Consider the following 23,937-nt stretch of genomic DNA (forward strand, 5'->3'; position numbering starts at 1 on the left):
ATATTGACTAAAAGACAAACTGTTCTGGGAGGAAGTGTCTTAATGAGAACATAAGAAAACGAAGGTTGCACAGCAGGTTACGGTATATCCAAATACACATGTAGTCCTGAAGATCGCATTTACCCCATACATAAAAACTAGTGTGTACATACTTTGTCTCTACCTTCTTGCACTTTGTGCTGTTGTCTGTGCCCAATAATGTTTGTACCATGTTTTGTGCTGCTTCCATGTTGTACTGCTGCCATGTTATGTTGATACCATGTTGTCATGTTGTGTTGCTACCATGCTGTGTTGTCATGTGTTGCTGCCATGTTATGTTGTTGTCTTAGGTCTCTTATGTAGTGTTGTGGTGCCTTTCTCGTTGTGATGTGTGTTTTGTCCTATATTTTTATTTTTAATCCCAGCCCCCGTCCCCGCAGGAGGCCTTTTGCCTTTTAGTAGGTCGTCATTGTAAATAAGAATGTGTTCTTAACTGACATGCCTAGTTAAATAAAGGTTCAATAAAACAATTCAAAAATACCATCAGAGCAAAATGTCCAAACAGGCTCAACAGCATGCACCAAGGGTCTTGACCACAAGGAAACAGTATATTTGTTGCTATTGAGATAATCTGTGTGTGTGTTTCTGTATGTCTGTGTATAGGCGGCCTACAAGCAGACAGTTATGTGGACAGGTGTGTCCCACAGGTGTGTCGGGTCATGACAATAATACTACACTACCCACAACACCATGCGTTTGACAGACACAGCCATGTTGTAGGAAATCCGTTTGTGGTGGATTGCTACAGTAATCCTACAGCAGTCTGGGCGATATATTTGATCACGACTAAAACCCAAACCAAGAGGCCTGGATCAGATTAGGTACAGCCAAGAAGAAACAGATGAAATTAAGACATGAATTGAGCTGCGGTGTGTAAACCTGAGAAAACAGTGAGATCGGTGGAAACCTTTTCCTGGACGGGAGCAGTCTGTTCATCTGACAGATAATTTGACAGCAGTTGGTTTACTAGCTACCTCAGGCTCTACAAGGCAGGAAGAAAAAGCTTTCATTTAGTGGTTAAAGTGATTCCCCCCCTCCCCCTCCCTCCCCACATCTAGCAAGCTAAATTACGTTCCTGCCCAGTTGATCTGCACTTCCCTAGTCTGCTAACCCCCTGCCGGAGAGGACGGCTGCGGATCCAGAGGTGCTGTTGGAGCTAGCTAGCTAGCACGGCTAGTTCATTTCACTAGCTAGCCTGCTAGCTACGCCTTGGAATTCACACCATTAGCTAACTGTTTCCTCCTGGGGCAGATACGCCGAGATGTCGATGACGAAAGACCAAACACCAGCCAAACTGTCCACCACCGATCGGCCCATTAAAGGTAGCTATGCAATCGTATCTATATTAATTCAGCAAGTGGTTGCAGGAAGTTAGCTAGCAGCTAATTCGCGATGAAAACAACTAGCTAGCGATCAAGCTAGCTTGGTTGGCCGTAGATGCACCAATAAGGACAAGATGCTTCTTGCCAACTAACGTTAGCTAGCTACTTATATCGTTCAGGTGTTCATCGTATTTGGCTTGCTTGGAACAAGTGGGATAATGTTAATGGTTTGTTCATTTACAAGCTAGCTTCCCTAGTTAGGTTGCTAGTCTGCAGCACTCGGATGACACGTCGTTAAAGAATAAAGCAAGCTAATAAATATTTTACCTCAAATAACTTAGATTTTGCCATCAATCTTGTTGTAACAAACTAGCTAGATAGTCAGATGTTTTTGAGACTCCTAGCTAGATTATATTTTTAGTTTTATCTGACTGTCACACTGACTGAACTGAAATAAGCATGTGTGTGTTCTCAAGTGTCTTGTCTGGCTCAGTGAGGTGAGAGTGTGTGTGTGTGTCAGTGGAGGCTGCTGAGGGGAGGACGGCTCATAATAATGTCTGGAAGGGAACAAATGGAATGGCATCAAACACATGGAAGCCTTATGTTTGATGTATTTGATACCATTCCGCTCCAGCCATTACCACGAGCCTGTCCTCCCCATGATGCCATCAACCTCTTTTGGTGTGTGTGTGTGTGTGTGTGTGTGTGTGTGTGTGTGTGTGTGTGTGTGTGTGTGTGTGTGTGTGTGTGTGTGTGTGTACACACTTGTGGGTTATACCACAGCATACACACACACACACACCCAGGGCTCCTGCGGCATATGCTGAATGACTGTCAGTTGATTGAGTGGCATGGAGCGGGTCTTTTGATTTACAACCTGGGTGGCCTATTGGGGTGTGGGGGGCTATTGCTACCAACTTGCAACATTTGCTTTCGAAATATCGGCTTCTATTTGAAATTTGTAATGCACTTGTACAGAATGTAAATGGTAAGCCTAACAGTGCATAGAACTGCTCTGTCTACACTGTAGCAGGTATTTCTGAATGGTAGCAGGTAGGCTTACTGTATGTTGCCTGATCTAACTGTAACCCTGATCTATGTTATGAAAACAACAACAGGACTGAGGGTAAGGCCTTACGCTCCACAGGGAGTGAAGAGGACCAAGTAGGATTGAGGAGCTCCAAGAACTGTGATGACCTTGTTATTTATGACAATGTCTTTTGTTGTGGACCCAAAGTGTGTGAGAGTGTGTGACGGGTGCAGTGGGTTAGTGAGGGTTAGGAGCATCAAGAGGCTGAGGTCATTAAACCTGCCTCTCAGATGCCACCAGGTTAACCATCCTACAGACAGCACTGGGCGAAACACGCACACACTCACTCATTCATACATAGGCCTACAGCTTGACTCTATGACCACTGACCTCCCTGGCTGCGACTGTGACCAAGATACGCCCCTCGCTGTGGCTGTCACTGACCAAGATACGCCCCTCGCTGTGGCTGTCACTGACCAAGATACGCCCCTCACTGTGGCTGTCACTGACCAAGATACGCCCCTCGCTGTGGCTGTCACTGACCAAGATACGCCCCTCGCTGTCACTGACCAAGATACGCCCCTCGCTGTGACTGTCACTGACCAAGATACGCCCCTCGCTGTGGCTGTCACTGACCAAGATACGCCCCTCACTGTGGCTGTCACTGACCAAGATACGCCCCTCGCTGTGGCTGTCACTGACCAAGATACGCCCCTCGCTGTCACTGACCAAGATACGCCCCTCGCTGTCACTGACCAAGATACGCCCCTCGCTGTGACTGTCACTGACCAAGATACGCCCCTCGCTGTGGCTGTCACTGACCAAGATACGCCCCTCGCTGTGGCTGTCACTGACCAAGATACGCCCCTCGCTGTGGCTGTCACTGACCAAGATACGCCCCTCGCTGTGGCTGTCACTGACCAAGATACGCCCCTCGCTGTGGCTGTCACTGACCAAGATACGCCCCTCGCTGTGGCTGTCACTGACCAAGATACGCCCCTCGCTGTGGCTGTCACTGACCAAGATACGCCCCTCGCTGTGGCTGTCACTGACCAAGATACGCCCCTCGCTGTGGCTGTCACTGACCAAGATACGCCCCTCGCTGTGGCTGTCACTGACCAAGATACGCCCCTCGCTGTGGCGGTCACTGACCAAGATACGCCCCTCGCTGTGGCTGTCACTGACCAAGATACGCCCCTCGCTGTGGCTGTCACTGACCAAGATACGCCCCTCGCTGTGGCGGTCACTGACCAAGATACGCCCCTCGCTGTGGCTGTCACTGACCAAGATACGCCCCTTTCCCTCCCTCCACCGCTCAGATCGGTCAACCTCCATTCTTGTCTCAACTCCCTGACATTTAGATTTTGTTGTATCTTATTCATTTAAATCTGTTTATTGTATGTGTTACTGTAATTCAGCTTTTAGCTGACATAGTAAACATGAAATGAAATGGAAAAAAAACATTTCATGACACACACGTCAATTGTGTAACAAGTCAAAATTAGGTTCATCTGCTGACATTACCGGTAGACATTACCGGTAGACATTACCGGTAGACATTACCGGTAGACATTACCGGTAGACATTACCGGTAGACATTACCGGCATTTAGTATTTTATTGGGATCCCCATCAGATGCTGCCAAAGCAGCCACTACTCTTCCTGGGGTCCAAACAAGAACAAAACAATGTCTACATCAGACAAGACATTGTGCACTGTACAAATGTACACTGCTCCACCATTACACATTTACAATATAATATGTAAAATATTACAACAATACAATGTTAGTGTGTCCACAGTGTTTTTTTTGTGTGTGTGGAATTTTACTGCTAACTTGAGTTACTTGATGTGGAATAGAATTGTATGTAGTCATGGCTCTATGTAGTACTGTGTGTTTCCCAGCCTCTGTTCTGGACTTGGGGATTATGAAGAGACCCCTGGTGACATGTCTTGTGGTATGTAGGGTGTCTGAGCTTTGTGTTAGCTGTTTGAACAGACAGTTTGCTTTTAACACGTCAATTCCTGTCACAAAGACAATTAGTAATGCAGTCAATCTCTCTACTTTGAGTCAGGAGAGCCCTCTGTGTACATTTAAGGGCCAGCTGTGCTGCTGTCTTCTGGGCCAACTGTACATTCAATAGATCTAGCATGCCTGTGCTTGCTTCATTCTGTATAGGCCTAGGCCTGTTGCACCAAATGTTGTTCTGCCAACTTTTGAAGAGAAATGAGTCAGTGTGGAAGCCTGCCAAGGCAGATCTAAACCACTAGAAGATTCACACATTTTCCCACCAATTGTTTTATTTGTAATTTACGCTAACCAGTTAGTTAGGCCTACTGGTCACAAAAACAACTTATTTCTATCCCATTCCCTACATCAAATTAGAATAGGCCAAAATGTAATCTTACTACTTTAAACCATTTAACAAACTGCTTTTTAGGCCAATAAGGTTTATTAAAAGAGACGCCTTCTCTGTGTACCCAAACAGTGGCAGCATGGAGGTAATAAATTGGTATTACAATAGAATCGATTCATTTTGGCAGAACACCTCTCATGCTAATATTGTTGATTAGTTACACACCGTTGTTTGTCTAAAGAAAGCAACCTATGCCTTTAGAGATGGAATCCACAGCATGGGGAAACTGGCCGCACCCAACACCATTGTTATTGTTGCCGAGCTGAGGAGTGTCGCTGCATTTCTTCCCCCCAGTAAATATCATGTGCTTCAATCGCACGTGCAAGAGATGCACATGCATTTCTGGGATCTTTTATTTCAGCTCATGAAACATGGGACCAACATTTTACATGTTGCGTTTTATATTTTTGTTAAGTGTAATTTGCTGCGATCAATAATCAGTTTCTGTCAGAGGCGTGCGTGTTGTCAGTGCTCTGTGAGGGTTGACATTTTTGACCTTTTGGCTTAGTTACCGAAAGTAACCTGATCAGGCCAGCCAGCTGCATTGCTCTGCCTGTGTAATGATACTGTCTTCATACATGTATGGATATGGGCCCTTTTTTTGCCCTGGGCCCTAGCGTATACAGGAGGTCGCACCCTGGGCCCTAGCGTATACAGGAGCTCGGCCCTGGGCCCTAGCGTATACAGGAGCTCGGCCCTGGGCCCTAGCGTATACAGGAGCTCGCACCCTGGGCCCTAGCGTATACAGGAGCTCGCACCCTGGGCCCTAGCGTATACAGGAGCTCGCACCCTGGGCCCTAGCGTATACAGGAGCTCGCACCCTGGGCCCTAGCGTATACAGGAGCTCGCACCCTGGGCCCTAGCGTATACAGGAGCTCGCACCCTGGGCCCTAGCGTATACAGGAGCTCGCACCCTGGGCCCTAGCGTATACAGGAGCTCGGCCCTGGGCCCTAGCGTATACAGGAGCTCGGCCCTGGGCCCTAGCGTATACAGGAGCTCGGCCCTGGGCCCTAGCGTATACAGGAGCTCGGCCCTGGGCCCTAGCGTATACAGGAGCTCGGCCCGGGATTAGTGTGTGTAGTGTGATATGATGAACCAGTATGTAGTATGTGTGTGGAGTATGGGTTAGATAAGATGAACCTTTAGTGTGACATGAATAGCTCAGTCTGTCTGTGTGACCTGCTTCTGTGTTGAAAATGTACACTAACTGGGCAGAGGGTGGGATAGAGGTAGAGAAATGGAGGGAAGAATTACACTATATCTACAAAAGTATGTGGACACCCCTTCAAATTAGTGGATTTGGCTAATTCAGCCACACCCGTAACTGACAGGTGTATAAAATCAGGCACACAGCCATGCAATCTCCATAGACAAACATTGGCAGTAGAATAGCCTTACTGAAGAGCTCTGTGACATTTAATGTGGCACCATCATAGGATGCCACCTTTCCAACAAGTCAGTCAGTAAAATTTCTGCCCTGCTAGAGCTCCCCTGGTCAACTGTAAGTGCTGTTATTGAGAAGTGGACACATCTAGGAGCAACAACGGCTCAGCCACGAAGTGGTAGGCCACAGAATGGGACTGCCGAGTGCTGAATCGCATAGCGCATAAAAATCATCTCCTTGGTTGCAATACTCAATACCGAGTTCCAAACTGCCTCTGGAAGCAACATCAGCACATGAACTGTTCGTTGGGAGCTTCATGAAATTAGTTTCCATGGCCGAGCAGCCACACACAAGCCTAAGATCACCATGCACAATGCCAAGTGTCGGCTGGAGGGATGTAAAGCTTGCTGCCATTGGACTCTGCAGCAGTGGAAACGCATTCTCTAGAGTGATGAATCACGCTTCACCATCTGGCAGTCCAACGGACTAATCTTGGTTTGGCAGATGCCAGTAGAACACTACCTGCCTGAATGCATAGTGCCCACTGTAAAGTTTGGTGGTGGAGGAGGAATAATGGTCTGGTGCTGTTTTTCATGGTTCGGGCTAGGCCCCTTAGTTCAAGTGAAGGGAAATCTTAACACTACAGCATACAATGATATTCTAGACAATTCTGTGCTTCCAACTTTATGGCAACAGTTTGGGGAAGGCCCTTTCCTGTTCCAGCATGACAATGCCCCCGTGCACTAAGCAAGGTCCATACAAAAATGGTTTGTCAAGATCGGTGTGGAAGAATTTGACTGGTCTGTACAGATCCCTGGCCTCAACCCCATTGAACACCTTTGGGATGAATCAGGTCAACACTCACAAGGCAGCGTGCCCCGACGGTATTCCAGGGCTCGTTCTCAGAGCATACGCAGAACAGCTGGCAGGCATATTCACGATCATTTTCAACCTTTCCTTGTCCCAGTCTGTAATCCCCACGTTTTAAGATGACCACAACCTTCCCTGTCCCCAACAACTCTAAGGCTTCATGCCACAATCACTACCGCCCTGTAGAGCTCACTTCTGTAATCATGACTACCGCCCTGTAGAGCTCACTTCTGTAATCATGACTACCGCCCTGTAGAGCTCACTTCTGTAATCATGACTACCGCCCTGTAGAGCTCACTTCTGTAATCATGACTACCGCCCTGTAGAGCTCACTTCTGTAATCATGACTACCGCCCTGTAGCGCTCACTTCTGTAATCATGACTACCGCCCTGTAGCGCTCACTTCTGTAATCATGACTACCGCCCTGTAGCGCTCACTTCTGTAATCATGACTACCGCCCTGTAGAGCTCACTTCTGTAATCATGACTACCGCCCTGTAGAGCTCACTTCTGTAATCATGACTACCGCCCTGTAGAGCTCACTTCTGTAATCATGACTACCGCCCTGTAGAGCTCACTTCTGTAATCATGACTACCGCCCTGTAGAGCTCACTTCTGTAATCATGACTACCGCCCTGTAGAGCTCACTTCTGTAATCATGACTACCGCCCTGTAGAGCTCACTTCTGTAATCATGACTACCGCCCTGTAGAGCTCACTTCTGTAATCATGACTACCGCCCTGTAGAGCTCACTTCTGTAATCATGACTACCGCCCTGTAGAGCTCACTAATGTAATCATGACTACCGCCCTGTAGAGCTCACTAATGTAATCATGACTACCGCCCTGTAGAGCTCACTTCTGTAATCATGACTACCGCCCTGTAGAGCTCACTTCTGTAATCATGACTACCGCCCTGTAGAGCTCACTTCTGTAATCATGACTACCGCCCTGTAGAGCTCACTTCTGTAATCATGACTACCGCCCTGTAGAGCTCACTTCTGTAATCATGACTACCGCCCTGTAGAGCTCACTTCTGTAATCATGACTACCGCCCTGTAGAGCTCACTTCTGTAATCATGACTACCGCCCTGTAGAGCTCACTTCTGTAATCATGACTACCGCCCTGTAGAGCTCACTTCTGTAATCATGAAGTGCTTTTAGAGGCTGGTTATGGAACACATTAACTCCACCATCCCAGACACCCTACACCCACTCCAATTTGCATACTGCCCCAACAGATCCATAGACAACGCCATCTCAATTGCTCTCCATGTAGTTAAGAGGAACACCTATGTGAGAATGCTGTTCATTGACTATAGCTCAGCATTCAACACCATTGTCCCCTCCAAGCTCGTCACCAAGCTTAGGACTCTGAGTCTGAACACCTCCCTTTGCAACTGGATCCTGGACTTCCTGACCCTTAACACAGTGGCCCCACAGGGCTGTGTGCTTAGTCCCCTCCTGTACTCCCTGTTCACCCGTGACTGTGTGGCCACGCATGACTCCAACACCATTATCAAGTTCGCTGACAACACAACAGTGGTGATCAGCAGTGACGATGAGTCATCTAACAGGGAGTGTGCTGCCGGAGCAACAACCTCAACGTCAGCAAGACCAAGGAGCTGATCGTGGACTACAGGGTGAGCACGCCCCCATCCACATCGACGGGGCGGCAGTGGAGCAGGTAGACAGCTTCAAGTTCCTCAATGTCCAAATCACTAAAGACTTAAAATGGTCCAAACACACGCACAGTTGTGAAAAAGGCGCCGCGGTGCCCCTTCCCCCTAAGGAGGTTGGATAAATGTGGCATGGGCCCTCAAATCTTCAAAAGGTTCTACAGCTGTACCATTCAGAGCATATTGACTGGCTGCATCACTGCTTGGCATGGCAATAGCATCGCCCTGGATCGCATGGCGCTACAGAGGGTTGTGTGGACAGCCCAGTACATTACTGGGGCCAAGCTCCCTGCCATCCAGGACCTCTATATCAGGTGGTGTGAAAAGAAGGCCCGGAAAATTGTCAGACTCCAACCACCCAAGCCATAGACTATTTCCTCTTCTGCCGCATTGCAAGAGGTACCGGTGCATCAAGTCTGACACCAACAGGCTCTTGAACAGCTTCTATCCCCAAACAATACAACTGATAAATAGCTACATGGACTATTTGAGTTTACCTTGTATCTTTATTGACCTTTTATTTCAACCTTTGCACTCTCTCTATGCACATTCACAGGGCCCTATACACACACACACACTGTTACTCCAACACACACACACACACACACACACACACACACACACACACACACACACACACACACACACACACACACACTCATATGCAAGCTGCTGCTACTGTGTTTATCTTAGATCCTGTTGCCTAGCTCCCTTACCCCTATACATGTCTACCTCCATCACTCCTGCACATGGAAATATGGTATTGGATCTGACTTTAAACAAATATATTTCCTGTGTATAGTATGTTTACTTTGTGTATTTCATATTTCTTATTGTTATTTAATGTGTATTTTCTAGTAATACATTGTTATTGCATTGTTAGGTTATAAGTTTGCAAGAAAATCATTTCACTTTACTTGTGCATGTGACATTAAAACTGGAAACTTGAATTGGAGCGCTGACTGCGAGCCAGCCCTAATCCCCCAACATCAGTGCCCTACCTCATTAATGCTCTTGTGGCTGAATGGAAGCTAGTCCCTGCAGCACTGTTCCAACATCTAGTGGAAAGCCTTCCCAGAAAAGTGGATGCTTTTATAGCAGCAAAAGGGGGACCAACTCCATATTAATGCCCATGATTTTGTAATGAGATGTTCAACGAGATGGTGTCCGCATACTTTTGGAAATATAGTGTATTTTAGTTATTTTCAGAGGGAATTATGGATGCAATACCTGGCACCACACCGACGGTAACATTAAAATAGTGGGTTCTGATGAATGAATGAATGAATGAATGAATGAATGAATGAATGAATGAATGAATGGTAGACTATTCATGTGACTAGGACTTAATATAGCCCAGAGGGAGGGAGACCGATAGAGTTTTTTTTGCCAGTCAAATCTGATCTTCCTGATTCCTGCCAGTCCTCTTGCAAATATGACGCTGTATTTTTACCCAGTCACTCAGCCATGCAACACACTGTCTATCTCTAGACTAGAGCCACCACATTTTAATGTGGAAGGATTGGTACCCTGAGACCTCCAGAGGGTGTGTCCTGGGGTTCAATAGACCAATAGATACATTAGAGGGTGTGTCCTGGATTTTAATGAACCAATAGAGCTGCTAGACGGTGTGTCCTGGGTTTTAATAAACCAATAGAGATGCTAGAGGGTGTGTCCTGGGTTTTAATGAACCAATAGAGATGCTAGAGGGTGTGTCCTGGGTTTTAATGAACGAATAGAGATGCTAGAGGGTGTGTCCTGGGTTTTAATGAACCAATAGAGATGCTAGAGGGTGTGTCCTGGGTTTAAATGAACCAATAGAGATGCTAGAGGGTGTGTCCTGGGTTGTAATAAACCAATAGAGATGCTAGAGGGTGTGTCCTGGGTTGTAATGAACCAATAGAGATGCTAGAGGGTGTGTCCTGGGTTGTAATGAACCAATAGAGATGCTAGAGGGTGTGTCCTGGGTTGTAATGAACCAATAGAGATGCTAGAGGGTGTGTCCTGGGTTGTAATGAACCAATAGAGATGCTAGAGGGTGTGTCCTTGGTTGTAATGAACCAATAGAGATGCTAGAGGGTGTGTCCTGGGTTGTAATGAACCAATAGAGATGCTAGAGGGTGTGTCCTGGGTTGTAATGAACCAATAGAGATGCTAGAGGGTGTGTCCTGGGTTGTAATGAACCAATAGAGATGCTAGAGGGTGTGTCCTGGGTTTTAATAAACCAATAGAGATGCTAGAGGGTGTGTCCTGGGTTGTAATAAACCAATAGAGCTGCTACAGGGTGTGTCCTGGTGTTTGATAGATTCATTAGTTAATTAGTGTTGGTAGTGTATATTCTTTATAATAATGTTGTATTGCGTTGTAGCGGTGCCCTACCCCCCTGGCTCCAAGCTGACGGTAAAGGACCTGTATGTAGACGGGAAGCCCAGTGTTGAGGTGCTCAAGACCCATCTCGTTAAGGAGGGCCGTCTGGAGGAGGAAGCAGCTCTACGGATCATTACTGATGGAGCCAACATCCTGCGACAAGAGAAATGCATGCTGGAGGTGGAAGCACCTATAACAGGTAACCTCTGACCTGTTACTAACCCCAAACATTCTCCGACAGATGGACCTCTAACTCGTGTGTGTGTGTTGCAGTGTGTGGGGATGTCCATGGCCAGTTCTTTGACCTGATGAAGCTGTTTGAGGTGGGCGGCTCGCCCAACAGCACCCGCTACCTGTTCCTGGGGGACTATGTTGATCGAGGATACTTCAGCATCGAGGTCAGTGTGTTTCTGAATCTGCTGTTTCATCTAACATTTGGAGTCATGGCCTGTAACCCGGTCTTGAGTCGCAGGGCTTAGCAGCACATCTTTAAATAGTCAGCAGCACAGTACCCAGTTGTCGTCGAACCCCACCCCACACACAATTGGGTTTTGTGTTCCTCTTAGGTTCTGATTAAGCCAGTGTATTGTAATGATATCATTACATATCTATTGGCCTTCATCCTAGCTGTCGTGATCGTAGCTAGTGTAGATGGAACTCACTCTCTCTTTCTCTTCAGTGTGTGTTGTTCCTGTGGACTCTGAAGATCAACCACCCCACCACTCTGTTCCTCCTCAGAGGAAACCATGAGTGCCGACATCTCACAGAGTACTTCACCTTTAAACAGGAGTGTGAGTGGTCCTGTGTATTTAGTGTGTGTGGGTGGGTGGGTGGGTGGGTGCGTGTCTGTGGGTGGGTGTGTCTTATAGTAATAATAATGTCCTCTCTGTTGTGTTCTAGGTAAGATAAAGTACTCTGTGGGTAGGTGGGTCTTATAGTAATAATAATGTCCTCTCTGTTGTGTTCTAGGTAAGATAAAGTACTCTGTGGGTAGGTGGGTCTTATAGTAATAATAATGTCCTCTCTGTTGTGTTCTAGGTAAGATAAAGTACTCTGAGCGTGTGTATGATGCGTGTATGGAGGCGTTTGACTGCCTTCCCCTGGCTGCGCTCCTCAACCAGCAGTTCCTGTGTGTCCACGGAGGCCTGAGCCCTGAAATCACCTGCCTGGACGACATACGCAAGGTATGACCCCTGACCTCTGACCCCTGACCTGCTTTGGATGAACTCTATCTTAATCGTTTTAACTGGTTAAGCTGACAATGTTATTAACAGTGTTTTGACGGGTATAAGGAGCACCCGGCGTTATTGAACTGTTTAACCGGATTAACCCTGTAGATTAACTGTGTTTAACTCTGTGTTGACCAGCTGGACCGGTTTAAGGAGCCCCCTGCGTTCGGACCCATGTGTGACCTGCTGTGGTCAGACCCTGGAGAAGACTATGGCTCTGAGAAGTCCCAGGAACACTTTGCTCATAACTCAGTTCGAGGTTGCTCCTACTTCTACAGTTACCCAGCAGTATGTGACTTTCTGATGAACAATAATCTGCTGTCAGTAATAAGAGCACATGAAGCCCAGGATGCTGGGTGAGTATTATATTAAGTCATTAATAATAATAATAATAATAAAAGTAGTAGTATGATACTGTTTTAAGAGCACATGAAGCCCAGGACGCTGGGTGAGTATTATTAATTAATAATAGTAGTAGTATGATACTGTTTTAAGAGCACATGAAGCCCAGGACGCTGGGTGAGTATTATTAATTAATAATAGTAGTAGTATGATACTGTTTTAAGAGCACATGAAGCCCAGGACGCTGGGTGAGTATTATTAATTAATAATAATAGTAGTATGATACTGTTTTAAGAGCACATGAAGCCCAGGACGCTGGGTGAGTATTATTAATTAATAATAGTAGTAGTATGATACTGTTTTAAGAGCACATGAAGCCCAGGACGCTGGGTGAGTATTATTAATTAATAATAGTAGTAGTATGATACTGTTTTAAGAGCACATGAAGCCCAGGACGCTGGGTGAGTATTATTAATTAATAATAATAGTAGTATGATACTGTTTTAAGAGCACATGAAGCCCAGGACGCTGGGTGAGTATTATTAATTAATAATAGTAGTAGTATGATACTGTTTTAAGAGCACATGAAGCCCAGGACGCTGGGTGAGTATTATTAATTAATAATAGTAGTAGTATGATACTGTTTTAAGAGCACATGAAGCCCAGGACGCTGGGTGAGTATTATTAATTCATAATAATAGTAGTATGATACTGTTTTGAGAGCACATGAAGCCCAGGACGCTGGGTGAGTATTATTAATTCATAATAATAGTAGTATGATACTGTTTTGTGATATAAACTGTGTATTTCAGGTATAGAATGTACAGGAAAAGCCAGACGACGGGTTTTCCTTCTCTGATCACGATATTCTCTGCTCCGAATTACCTGGACGTGTACAACAACAAAGGTAAACAAACACAAAGGTTACCCACATTTCAAACCATGACAATAGGTTAGAAACATAACAAGGTAGAAACCATGGCAACACATGGCAGATGGTGTGTGTGTGTTCTTGTAGCGGCGGTACTGAAGTATGAGAATAACGTGATGAACATCCGTCAGTTCAACTGCTCCCCCCATCCCTACTGGCTGCCCAACTTCATGGACGTGTTCACCTGGTCTCTGCCCTTCGTAGGCGAGAAGGGTGAGTGTATATGTGTGTTATAACGGTGTGTATAGTAACTTTGGGCTTCTTGTTACCTTTGCAAAACTGACCTCTGTGTGAGATAATGTGTGTGTTCCTACAGTGACAGAGATGCTGGTTAACGTGCTCAACATCTGCTCTGACGACGAGCTCATGTCTGAAGGAGACGACACCTGCGAGGGTAAGAAACACACTTAACAACACTTTCATATTGACTTTCCATGTATGATAATGATGATATAGTAGCAACGTGTTCCTTCAAAGAGGAAATGAAACCTTTAAGGAAGTGAAGTTGTTTTTGACTGAAGTGCAGTGTAGCAAAAATAGACGTGAAGAGAGGTGAAGAGTTCACACCCACAACGGATTCAACAACAGATATTGGTCAACACCTCTATTGTTGCCACATGGCAGCTGAGTATCAGCTGAGCTGTGTGTGTGGGCGAGTTCGACATTGCAGCAGACTTTAAAGTCGACTGACTGATCTAAAAATCTATTTACCCATGATACGTCACAGTTTTGGATGCTCTCGAACACGGCCGGTGTGTGTAATGTTTCACAAGTCCCGTACCTCGCCCTTCTTTCTCCCTCTCTCCTACCTTCTTTCTCTCTATCCTCCTTCCCTCGCTCTCTTTCTCATTTTCTCTCTCTTGCTCTTTCTCTCCCTCTCAGCTGGAACGTCTGCTGTGAGGAAGGAGGTCATCAGGAATAAGATCAGAGCAATTGGGAAGATGGCCCGTGTCTTTTCTGTGCTCAGGTACAGTACACATCTGGTTTCATTGATTAGATGTAATCAACCTCTGTAAAGGTATTGATGAGAAGACCTGCATCCAGATTCTATCTGGACTTGGTTATGTTCAGCTTCCAGTCCAATCTTTTGTATGGTGCCCCGCTTGTAACAACCATGCTGTTGAATCTGGAAACTGAATGTGTGTGTTGACAGAGAGGAGAATGAGAGTGTGTTACAGCTGAAGGGGCTGACCCCCACTGGGGCCTTGCCTGTGGGAGTTCTGTCTGGAGGACGGCAGACCCTGGAGAGCGGTACGTATGCACACCTACACACACACACACTCTCACCTGAACTACTATGGCATCATGAGACAATTGTTTTATCCTTTGCCTGCACTCAAACCCACCAACAGACTTAATGCTCCTTCCACCTCCCTCTCTCGGGCTCCCTGACTCTCACACACTCACCTATCCCTAATCCACATTCTCCTTTAACCTGCAGAATTCTCTTTAAACCTTGATCAATCTCTTAAACCCAGAACATTCCCCTTTCTGCACTAATCCCAGTCATGTGGAACTCCTGTGTCAGGGTTGAGAGGGAAGTGGGCTGGGGAGGTTGGGGGTGGGGTTGAATGATCTTATGACTGACTGCATTGATAACAACTCACTGACTATAGATGTTTAACACTCTGAATAAATACATTGATATCTCACTGACTATAGATGTTTAACACTCTGAATAAATAAATTGATATCTCACTGACTATAGATGTTTAACACTCTGAATAAATAAATTGATAACTCACTGACTATAGATGTTTAACATTCTGAATAAATACATTGATATCTCACTGACTATAGATGTTTAACACTCTGAATAAATACATTATCTCACTGACTATAGATGTTTAACACTCTGAATGCATTGATTCCTCACTGATCTGGGTCTGTTGGTAATGTTAACTCTCTCTCTGTATGTTTTGGGCATGGCTCTACTACTCACGCTTACACAGCTACCGTACAGGCAGAAGAGGCACGAGGTACGCAAGTCATTTCTCAACTCTCTCTCTCTCTCTCTCTCTCCTCCCTCTTCCTCCCTCCCCAAAGTTTGAGTGTATTATTGTTGTTTATATACATATTACTAAGTTAAGAGACGTTTTGTGGACGTACCATGAAGTATCAGGCTATTTATGCCATTTACCAAATAGTCTGAGTCTTCGCTCCACTCCCTCTCTCTGTCTCCTCCACCTGGTCTCAATCTCCTTCTCTCTGTTTGTTTGCCCATGCTGCCTTGATGTTTTTGAAGTAAGTGTCTTACCTCTAACTACCAAAACCTTCTAACAACCAAACCCTTCAAGTCTACAATGTCAGACTACACTTTATGTATTAGACTGAACATGACCATATTAGACTATACTTCTATTACCCCTACCAACCACTAACTAGTACCTACTAGACTGTAGATTAGATCCTAAATCTTTCTCTTCACCCCCATACCTCCCTTACTAAGCGTCAGACCAAACCCCCTGTATTGTGCTGTATTCCTGCACTAATACTAAACTCTACATCTCTCTCCAGCCATCCAAGGGTTCAACCCGCAGCATAAGATCCAGTCCTTTGAGGAGGCCCGAGGTCTGGACAGGGTCAATGAGCGGATGCCCCCTCGCCAAGATGCTCCTCCCCCTCCCAACAACCTCCCAGCCAGTGGCCCACCTAACAAGAACGGGACCAACACACAGGCCTAGGCATCTGGCCCACCTCCCTCTGTATCCCTCCCTCCCTCCCGCTCTCCGTATCCCTCCCTCCCTCCCGCTCTCCGTATCCCTCCCTCCCTCCCGCTCTCCGTATCCCTCCCTCCCTCCCGCTCTCCGTATCCCTCCCTCCCTCCCTCCCGCTCTCCGTATCCCTCCCCTCCCTCCGTATCCCTCCCTCCCTCCCGCTCTCCGTATCCCTCCCTCCCGCTCTCCGTATCCCTCCCTCCCGCTCTCCGTATCCCTCCCGCTCTCCGTATCCCTCCCTCCCTCCCGCTCTCCGTATCCCTCCCGCTCTCCGTATCCCTCCCTCCCTCCCGCTCTCCGTATCCCTCCCTCCCTCCCGCTCTCCGTATCCCTCCCGCTCTCCGTATCCCTCCCTCCCTCCCGCTCTCCGTATCCCTCCCTCCCTCCCGCTCTCCGTATCCCTCCCTCCCTCCCGCTCTCCGTATCCATCCCTCCCTCCCTCCCGCTCTCCGTATCCCTCCCTCCCTCCCGCTCTCCGTATCCCTCCCTCCCTCCCGCTCTCCGTATCCCTCCCTCCCTCCCGCTCTCCGTATCCCTCCTTCCCGCTCTCCGTATCCCTCCCGCTCTCCGTATCCCTCCCGCTCTCCGTATCCCTCCCGCTCTCCGTATCCCTCCCTCCGTCTCCCGCTCTCCGTATCCCTCCGCTCTCCGTATCCCTCCCGCTCTCCGTATCCCTCCTTCCCGCTCTCCGTATCCCTCCTTCCCGCTCTCCGTATCCCCCTCCCGCTCTCCGTACCCTCCCTCCCCCCGCTCTCCGTATCCCTCCCTCCCTCCCGCTCTCCGTATCCCTCCCTCCCTCCCGCTCTCCGTATCCCTCCCTCCTCCCTCCCGCTCTCCGTATCCCTCCCTCCCACTCTCCGTATCCCTCCTTCCCGCTCTCCGTATCCCTCCCGCTCTCCGTATCCCTCCCGCTCTCCGTATCCCTCCCGCTCTCCGTATCCCTCCCGCTCTCCGTATCCCTCCCTCCCTCCCGCTCTCCGTATCCCTCCCTCCCTCCCGCTCTCCGTATCCCTCCCTCCCTCCCGCTCTCCGTATCCCTCCCTCCCTCCCGCTCTCCGTATCCCTCCCGCTCTCCGTATCCTCCCGCTCTCCGTATCCCTCCCGCTCTCCGTATCCCTCCCGCTCTCCGTATCCCTCCCGCTCTCCGTATCCCTCCCGCTCTCCGTATCCCTCCCTCCCTCCCGCTCTCCGTATCCCTCCCGCTCTCCCTCCTCCCTCCCGCTCTCCGTGTCCCTCCCTCCCTCCGTATCCCTCCCGCTCTCCCTCCCTCCCTCCCGCTCTCCGTGTCCCTCCCTCCCTCCGTATCCCTCCCGCTATCCCTCCCTCCGTGTCCCCCTCTTTTCCTGCTCTCCTCTTTTCTACCGCTCTCCTCTTCTCCCTCCCTCTGCTCTCCGGTCTTGTGCCTCTTCTCCCTTTCTCTCTCCCTCTCTGAGGGGCAGTAGGATGGGTCTTTGTTACTTGGCCTCCAGAGAATCAGTCCTAGCATCATGTTTATTTATTTCATCATCTAGAATGAATCTAATGTCATTGGAGTTTAACAGTGGATCTGAACAAATGACACATGATTAAATCTACATTGTACATTTCTATAAATGATACATGACGATTCAATCTACAATGTACATTTCTTTATTGACTGTCCCTAGGCTGGGGCATCACTGCCGTATTAAATAAAAGGCAAATCCATTTTGTAATTTTGAGTTGATAATTGGGATAATAGTCAGACCACCTTTTTACCTATTTGTGTGCTTGGCAAGGAAGACCTACGCTGCAACTTATATAAAAGGTCTTTGCCTAGGTACTTTATATCTTAGTAATGTTATCTAATATATAAAGTACCTATGCTATGGTGCCTAAGATATATAGTATATAATGTACCTAGGCTATGGTGCCTAAGGTATATAAAGTACCTAGGCTATGGTGCCTAAGAAATAAAGTACCTAGGCTATGGTGCCTAAGATATATAGTATATAAAGTACCTTCGCTGTGTCTGTGTCCCACCCAAAAAGAGCAAGCAAGAGCACTTGAATAAAAAGAGAGAAATCCGTTTGAACCACCATTGCATTAAATCCATCCTTTCTAATGCCAACGACAGTGTGACAAGAGTATTGACATTTATATTATATGTACATTATAAATGTTCCCGTCTCTCAATGTGATTGACTGTTTTTGTTTTATGAAAAATAGAATTAGGCTTCATACCTAGATCAGCGAGGGGGTGAGGGATGTGGGAGGGAAGAGATTTGTTTTCTCTCTCTGAAGACGTCAGTCTGTTACGAGTGGAGAAGTAGAAGCTAGATGGTGTTTGTGTATGAGGGAGAGGTATGAATGAAAGGTGTTTGAAAGTGTGGAAGATGGTGGTAGTTGGATGATGACTAAGTGAAGGCTGTTTGGAGTGTGTGTGTTTGCATGGGTGGCGGTATTAAGGGTGGATGGGGTGGAGGGTCAATAGAGACACATCGTGTATGTGAGCGTCTTGTTTCTGACTTCTGTTCCAGCTCCTCAACATATCTCACAGAATGTACAGAGATCGTTTAATCAAGGTTTTCTTAATAGCTGAATTTCAAAACTTTTTTTGTCAAGTATTTGTACTGCAGGCCTCTGATTTATGTAGCTGTATCCATTCAATAAAAAACTGAAAAGTAACACCTTTGTTACCTTGTAGAATTTGTTGAATGACAAAGGACAGTGTTTTCTATACAGCTAGATTTGTTGTAGAATGCAAAATGTAATTAAAACACAACACTTATTTTATTAATTTTCCAAATTCAGCATATACACTAGGGTTGGGAGGTAGGGATTAGGGGTCTTGTTCTGGGTGGGATTTGGAATTTCTGGTGTTCTTGACGCCAGGAATGTCCTACTGGTCTCAGAACCTTTCCTACGATCTTAGAGCCTGTTTCCGATTTGAGAAGAACCACGAAAAGAAAAAAATAATGCTGTTCTGAAGGACTAAGAGAGAATCATTTTCAAATTAATACAATAATATTTGTCAACCTCAGTCATGGGTTCACACCAGGAAATATATTAACGTGAATAAAAAGCTGTACTAATACACAACAATATTTCTATAAAACATTAACCATGGTCGATCAATCATGTAAAAACAAATCACAGTGATGTGAACTTTGAACATACAGTGCCTTCGGAAAGTATTCAGACCCCTCGACTTTCTCCACATTTTGTTGCCTTTCTCTAAAATGTATTAAATCGTTTTTTTCCCTCATCAATCTACACCCCATAACAACAAAGCAAAAACAGGTTTTTAGAAATGTTGCCAATTTATTAAAAATCAAAACAGAAATACATTATTTACACAAGTATTCAGACCATTTGCCATGAGACTCAAAATTGAGTTTAGGTGCAACCTGTTTCCATTGATTATACTTGAGATGTTTCTACAACTTTATTGGAGTCCACCTGTGGTAAATGAAATTGATTGGACATGAGTTGGAAAGGCACACACCTGTCTATATAAGGTCCCACAGTTGACGGTGCAAGTCAGAGCAAAAACCAAGCCATGAGGTCGAAGAAATTGTCCGTAGAGCTCTGAGACAGGATTGTGCCGAGGCACAGATCTGGGTAAGGGTACCAAAACAATTCTGCAGCATTGAAGGTCCCCAAGAACACAGTGGACTCCATCATTCTTAAATGGAAGAAGTTTGGAACCACCAAGACTCTTCCTAGAGCTGGCCTCCCAGCCAAACTGAGCAATCAGAGGAGAATGGCCTTTGTCAGGGAGGTGACCAAGAACCCGATGGTCACTCTGATAGAGCTCCTCTGTGGAAATGGGAGAACTTTCCAAAAGGACAACCATCTCTGCAGCACTCCACCAATCAGACCTTTATGGTAGAGTGGCCAGACGGAAGCTACTCCTCAAAAAAAGGCACATAACAGCCCACTTGGAGTTTGCCAAAAGGCATCTAAAGGACACTGACCATGAGAAACAAGATTCTCTGGTCTGATGAAACCAATTCTTTGGCCTCAATGCCAAGCAACACGTCTGGAGGAAACCAGGAACTGCTCATCTCCTGGCCAATACCATCCCTACAGTGAAGCGTGGTGGTGGCAGCATCATGCTGTGGGGATGTTTTTCAGCGGCAGGGACTGGGAGACTCGTCAAGATCGAGAGAAAGATGAACAGAGCAAAGTACAGAGAGATCCTTGATGAAAACCTGCTCCAGAGTGCTCAGGGCCTCAGACTGGGGCGAAGGTCCACCTTCCAACAGGACCCTAAGCACACAGCCAAGACAATGCAGGAGTGGCTTCGGGACCAGTCTCAATGTCCTTGAGTAGCCCAGCCATAGCCTGGACTTGAAACCAATTGAACATCTCTGGAGAGACCTGAAAATAGCTGTGCAGCGACGCCCCCCATTCAACCTGACAGTGCTTGGGAGAAACTCTCCAAATACAAGTGTGCCAAGCTTGTTGTGTCATACCCAAGAAGACTCAAGGCTATAATCACTGCCAAAGGTGCTTCAACAAAACACAGAGTAAAGGGTCTGAATACTTATGTAAACATGTTTTTTTTTTTTTTATCCATTTAAGAATAAGGCTGTAACATAACAATGTGGAAAAAAGAGGACGTCTGAACACTTACCGAATGCACTGTAGATTTAATATGAAAATGATATTTTCACATTTCTAGGTGTTAAAAGCAGTGATAATTATTGTGTGGCCAGATAGTGTGTGTACAGTATTCACATCTGTGTATGTGGTGGGGAGGCAGTGGATACTAGGAGATTCTCAATGCTTATGATCAGGTCGGTTAGGGGTAAGACTTGTCTCTGTACTGATGCTCTATATCAAAGCCAGTGAGACTAGGGCCCAGATTCAATCAAATCCAGCATTAACCGGCGACAGCAGACACTCGCATAGCTGATGTTTTGGAGGTGTAACTAAGTCGGAGCTGTCAAAACGTGAGCAGCTGCTCTTGATCATTGTCACGCAGCCGCACCCGTCCCACTCGCGTTAGAAGTTCAGAATGTATGCCATATAGAATAATGACGCTCAAATTGAAAATCACTAAACTAAATGATGAGGATTTCTATCAGCTTAATGGAGGTGTAGATTACATCTCACATTCCAGTGTTCCAACTTGTAAACAAGGCTACATGGGATTTCTCTTAATGCAACTCTGTGCAACCAATGGCATTGTCCGCTTTAGGTATAAAGCCAGGAGGCGCTTGTGGATTTGACAGCTCTAGTGCAGTTCTACCTCTGACACCGCCAAAACAACCGCTATGCAGATGTCGGCAAAAGCGGATGTGACTGAATAGAGCCCTAGAGGATACGTCGGAACATACAGGTTGAATATGGCTACAGTGATATAGGACTAGTTAGGATGTGACGTATATATGGTTAGTTAGGGTGTGATAGTTTGGTGTTGTGGGGTATTCTTCGTTAGGCAGTGGAGTGGTTCCTGTTTCCTGTGACGGATAAGGTCACTTTCTGCTAGAAAAGTTGAACATTCTTTTTCAAATGATTTCGTTTCCATAGTGACAGACAGTCGAACTCGGCGATGGGCATTCCGAACAGACGCTCAAAGTCCTCAGGAGACAGGTGTCTCTGAGGAGAAAGACGCACACGCTTAGTAACACAGTCAAACACATTCATACATACAGTTGAAGTCGGAAGTTTACATACACCTTAGCCAAATCCATTTAAACTCAGTTTCACAATTCCTGACATTTAATCCTAGTAAAAATTCCCTGTCTTAGGTCAGTTAGGATCACCACATTATTTTAAGAATGTGAAATGTCAGAATAATAGTAGAGATAATTATTTATTTCAGCTTTTATTTCTTTCATCACATTCCCAGTGGGTCAGAAGTTTACATACACTCAATTAGTATTTGGTAGCATTGCCTTAAATTGTTTAACTTGGGTCAAATGTTTCGGGTAGCCTTACACAAGCTTCCCACAATAAGTTGGGTGAATTTGGCCCATTCCTCCTGACAGAGCTGGTGTAACTGAGTCAGGTTTGTAGGCCTCCTTGCTCGCACATGCTTTTTCAGTTCTGCCCACAAATTTTCTATGGGATTGAGGTCAGGGCTTTGTAATGGCCACTCCAATACCTTGACTTTGTTGTCCTTAAGCCATTTTGCCACAACTTTGGGAGTCTGCTTGGGTCATTGCCCATTTGGAAGACCCATTTGCGACCAAGCTTTAACTTCCTGACTGATGTCTTGAGATGTTGCTTCAATATATCCACCAAATTTTCATCCCTCATGATGCCATCTATTTTGTTAAGTGCACCAGTCCCTCCTGCAGCAAAGCACCCCCACAACATGATGCTGCCACCCCCGTGCTTCATGGTTGGGATGGTGTTTTTCGGCTTGCAATCCTCCCCCTTTTCCCTCCAAACATAACGATGGTCATTATGGCCAAACAGTTCTATTTTTGTTTCATCAGACCAGAGGACATTTCTCCAAAAAGTACGATCTTTGTCCCCATGTGCAGTTGCAAACCGTAGTCTGGCTTTTTTTATGGCGGTTTTGGAGCAGTGGCTTCTACCTTGCTGAGCGCATTTCAGGTTATGTCGATTTAGAACCTGTTTTACTGTGGATATAGATACTTTTGTACCGGTTTCCTCCAGCATCTTCACAGGGTCCTTTGCTGTTGTTCGGTGATTGATTTGCACAGACAGAACCCGTCTCCTTCCTGAGCGGTATGACGGCTGCGTGGTCCCATGGTGTTTATACTTGCGTACTATTGTTTGTACAGATGAACGTGGTACCTTGAAATACATCCACAGGTACACCTCCAATTGACTCAAATGATGTCAATAAGCCTATCAGAAACCTATCAAAAAGCCATGACATAATTTTCTGGAATTTTCAAAGCTGTTTAAAGGCAGTCAACTTAGTGCATGTAAACTTCTGACCCACTGGAATTGTGATACAGTGAATTATAAGTGAAATAATCTGTCTGTAAACAATTGTTGGAAAAATTACTTGTGTCATGCACAAAGTAGATGTCCTAACCGACTTGGCAAAACTATAGTTTGTTAACAAGAAATTTGTGGCGTGGTTGAAAAACGAGTTTTAATGACTCCAACCTAAATGTATGTAAACCTCCGACTTCAACTGTACATTTGACGCATATGATATCGTATGTACACGCACACACACCTCCAGTCTGGTACGGTCCACACCCGGCGGCAGCTTGCAGCGCCCTCTATGGGTGACTATGAGCATTTCATATGGGTAGATCTGAGGAGAAAAAACACAGTTTTGTCTGGGTCTTTATTATATGTATTTTTGCCTGTGTGCATGAATGCGTGGTACGTATTCACCAGTGCTCACCTTCTGTTCCAGCATACTTGGCAGTGAGTTTCCTCTGTCCATCCTTTCCCGCGGTGCCTCTCCATTCTAGACACACACACACACACACACACACACACACGCACGCACGCACGCACGCACGCACACACCGTTTGTGTAATCAAAATGCCTTGGCGGTAGATAGATATGACTTGAGCAGAGGGAAGAGTCGGTATGAAAATAAGGCTGGGATTCAACCTGACCACGCTTGTAGACAACACAGCTTTTTAAAAGGCAATGTTATCGCTTTCGTGGAGATCGCATGTCAAGGCTACAGATGTCGGCT

At 46.2% G+C, this 23,937-nt stretch overlaps 2 protein-coding genes across 4 annotated transcripts in view; one reads left to right on the plus strand and one right to left on the minus strand.

The window, feature by feature from the left end:
- Positions 1-746: 746 nt before the first annotated feature.
- On the plus strand, positions 747-16,454 carry LOC106568136 (serine/threonine-protein phosphatase 2B catalytic subunit gamma isoform). Of its 3 annotated transcripts, none has more exons than XM_082960472.1 (13): positions 747-1,361; positions 11,110-11,307; positions 11,382-11,506; positions 11,788-11,899; positions 12,147-12,292; positions 12,476-12,693; positions 13,492-13,586; positions 13,698-13,823; positions 13,927-14,004; positions 14,493-14,577; positions 14,764-14,861; positions 15,563-15,589; positions 16,137-16,454. In XM_082960472.1, exons 1-13 carry the CDS (start codon positions 1,301-1,303, stop codon positions 16,292-16,294), a joined length of 1,527 nt encoding a protein of 508 aa, XP_082816598.1. In that variant the 5' UTR covers positions 747-1,300; the 3' UTR covers positions 16,295-16,454. The 3 variants fall into 3 exon arrangements, with proteins under 3 accessions (XP_082816598.1, XP_082816597.1, XP_082816599.1); XM_082960471.1 differs by having other exon boundaries at positions 748-1,361; positions 16,128-16,451; XM_082960473.1 differs by lacking the exon at positions 15,563-15,589 and having other exon boundaries at positions 748-1,361; positions 16,128-16,453.
- A 1,486-nt stretch (positions 16,455-17,940) lies between these two features.
- LOC106568134 (dematin) overlaps positions 17,941-23,937 on the minus strand; it is a 34,660-nt gene continuing 28,663 nt past the window's right edge. The window contains exons 14-16 of the mRNA XM_082960475.1: positions 23,634-23,699; positions 23,460-23,540; positions 17,941-21,895 (exon numbers count right to left, since the gene is read on the minus strand). Coding sequence (XP_082816601.1) covers positions 21,782-21,895; positions 23,460-23,540; positions 23,634-23,699 — 261 coding nt within the window. The 3' untranslated portion in view covers positions 17,941-21,781. The remainder of the gene's footprint in view (positions 21,896-23,459; positions 23,541-23,633; positions 23,700-23,937) is intronic.

This window comes from Salmo salar, chromosome 13, assembly GCF_965601325.2.
Source record: "Salmo salar chromosome 13, fSalSal1, whole genome shotgun sequence".
Classification (NCBI taxonomy): domain Eukaryota; kingdom Metazoa; phylum Chordata; class Actinopteri; order Salmoniformes; family Salmonidae; genus Salmo; species Salmo salar.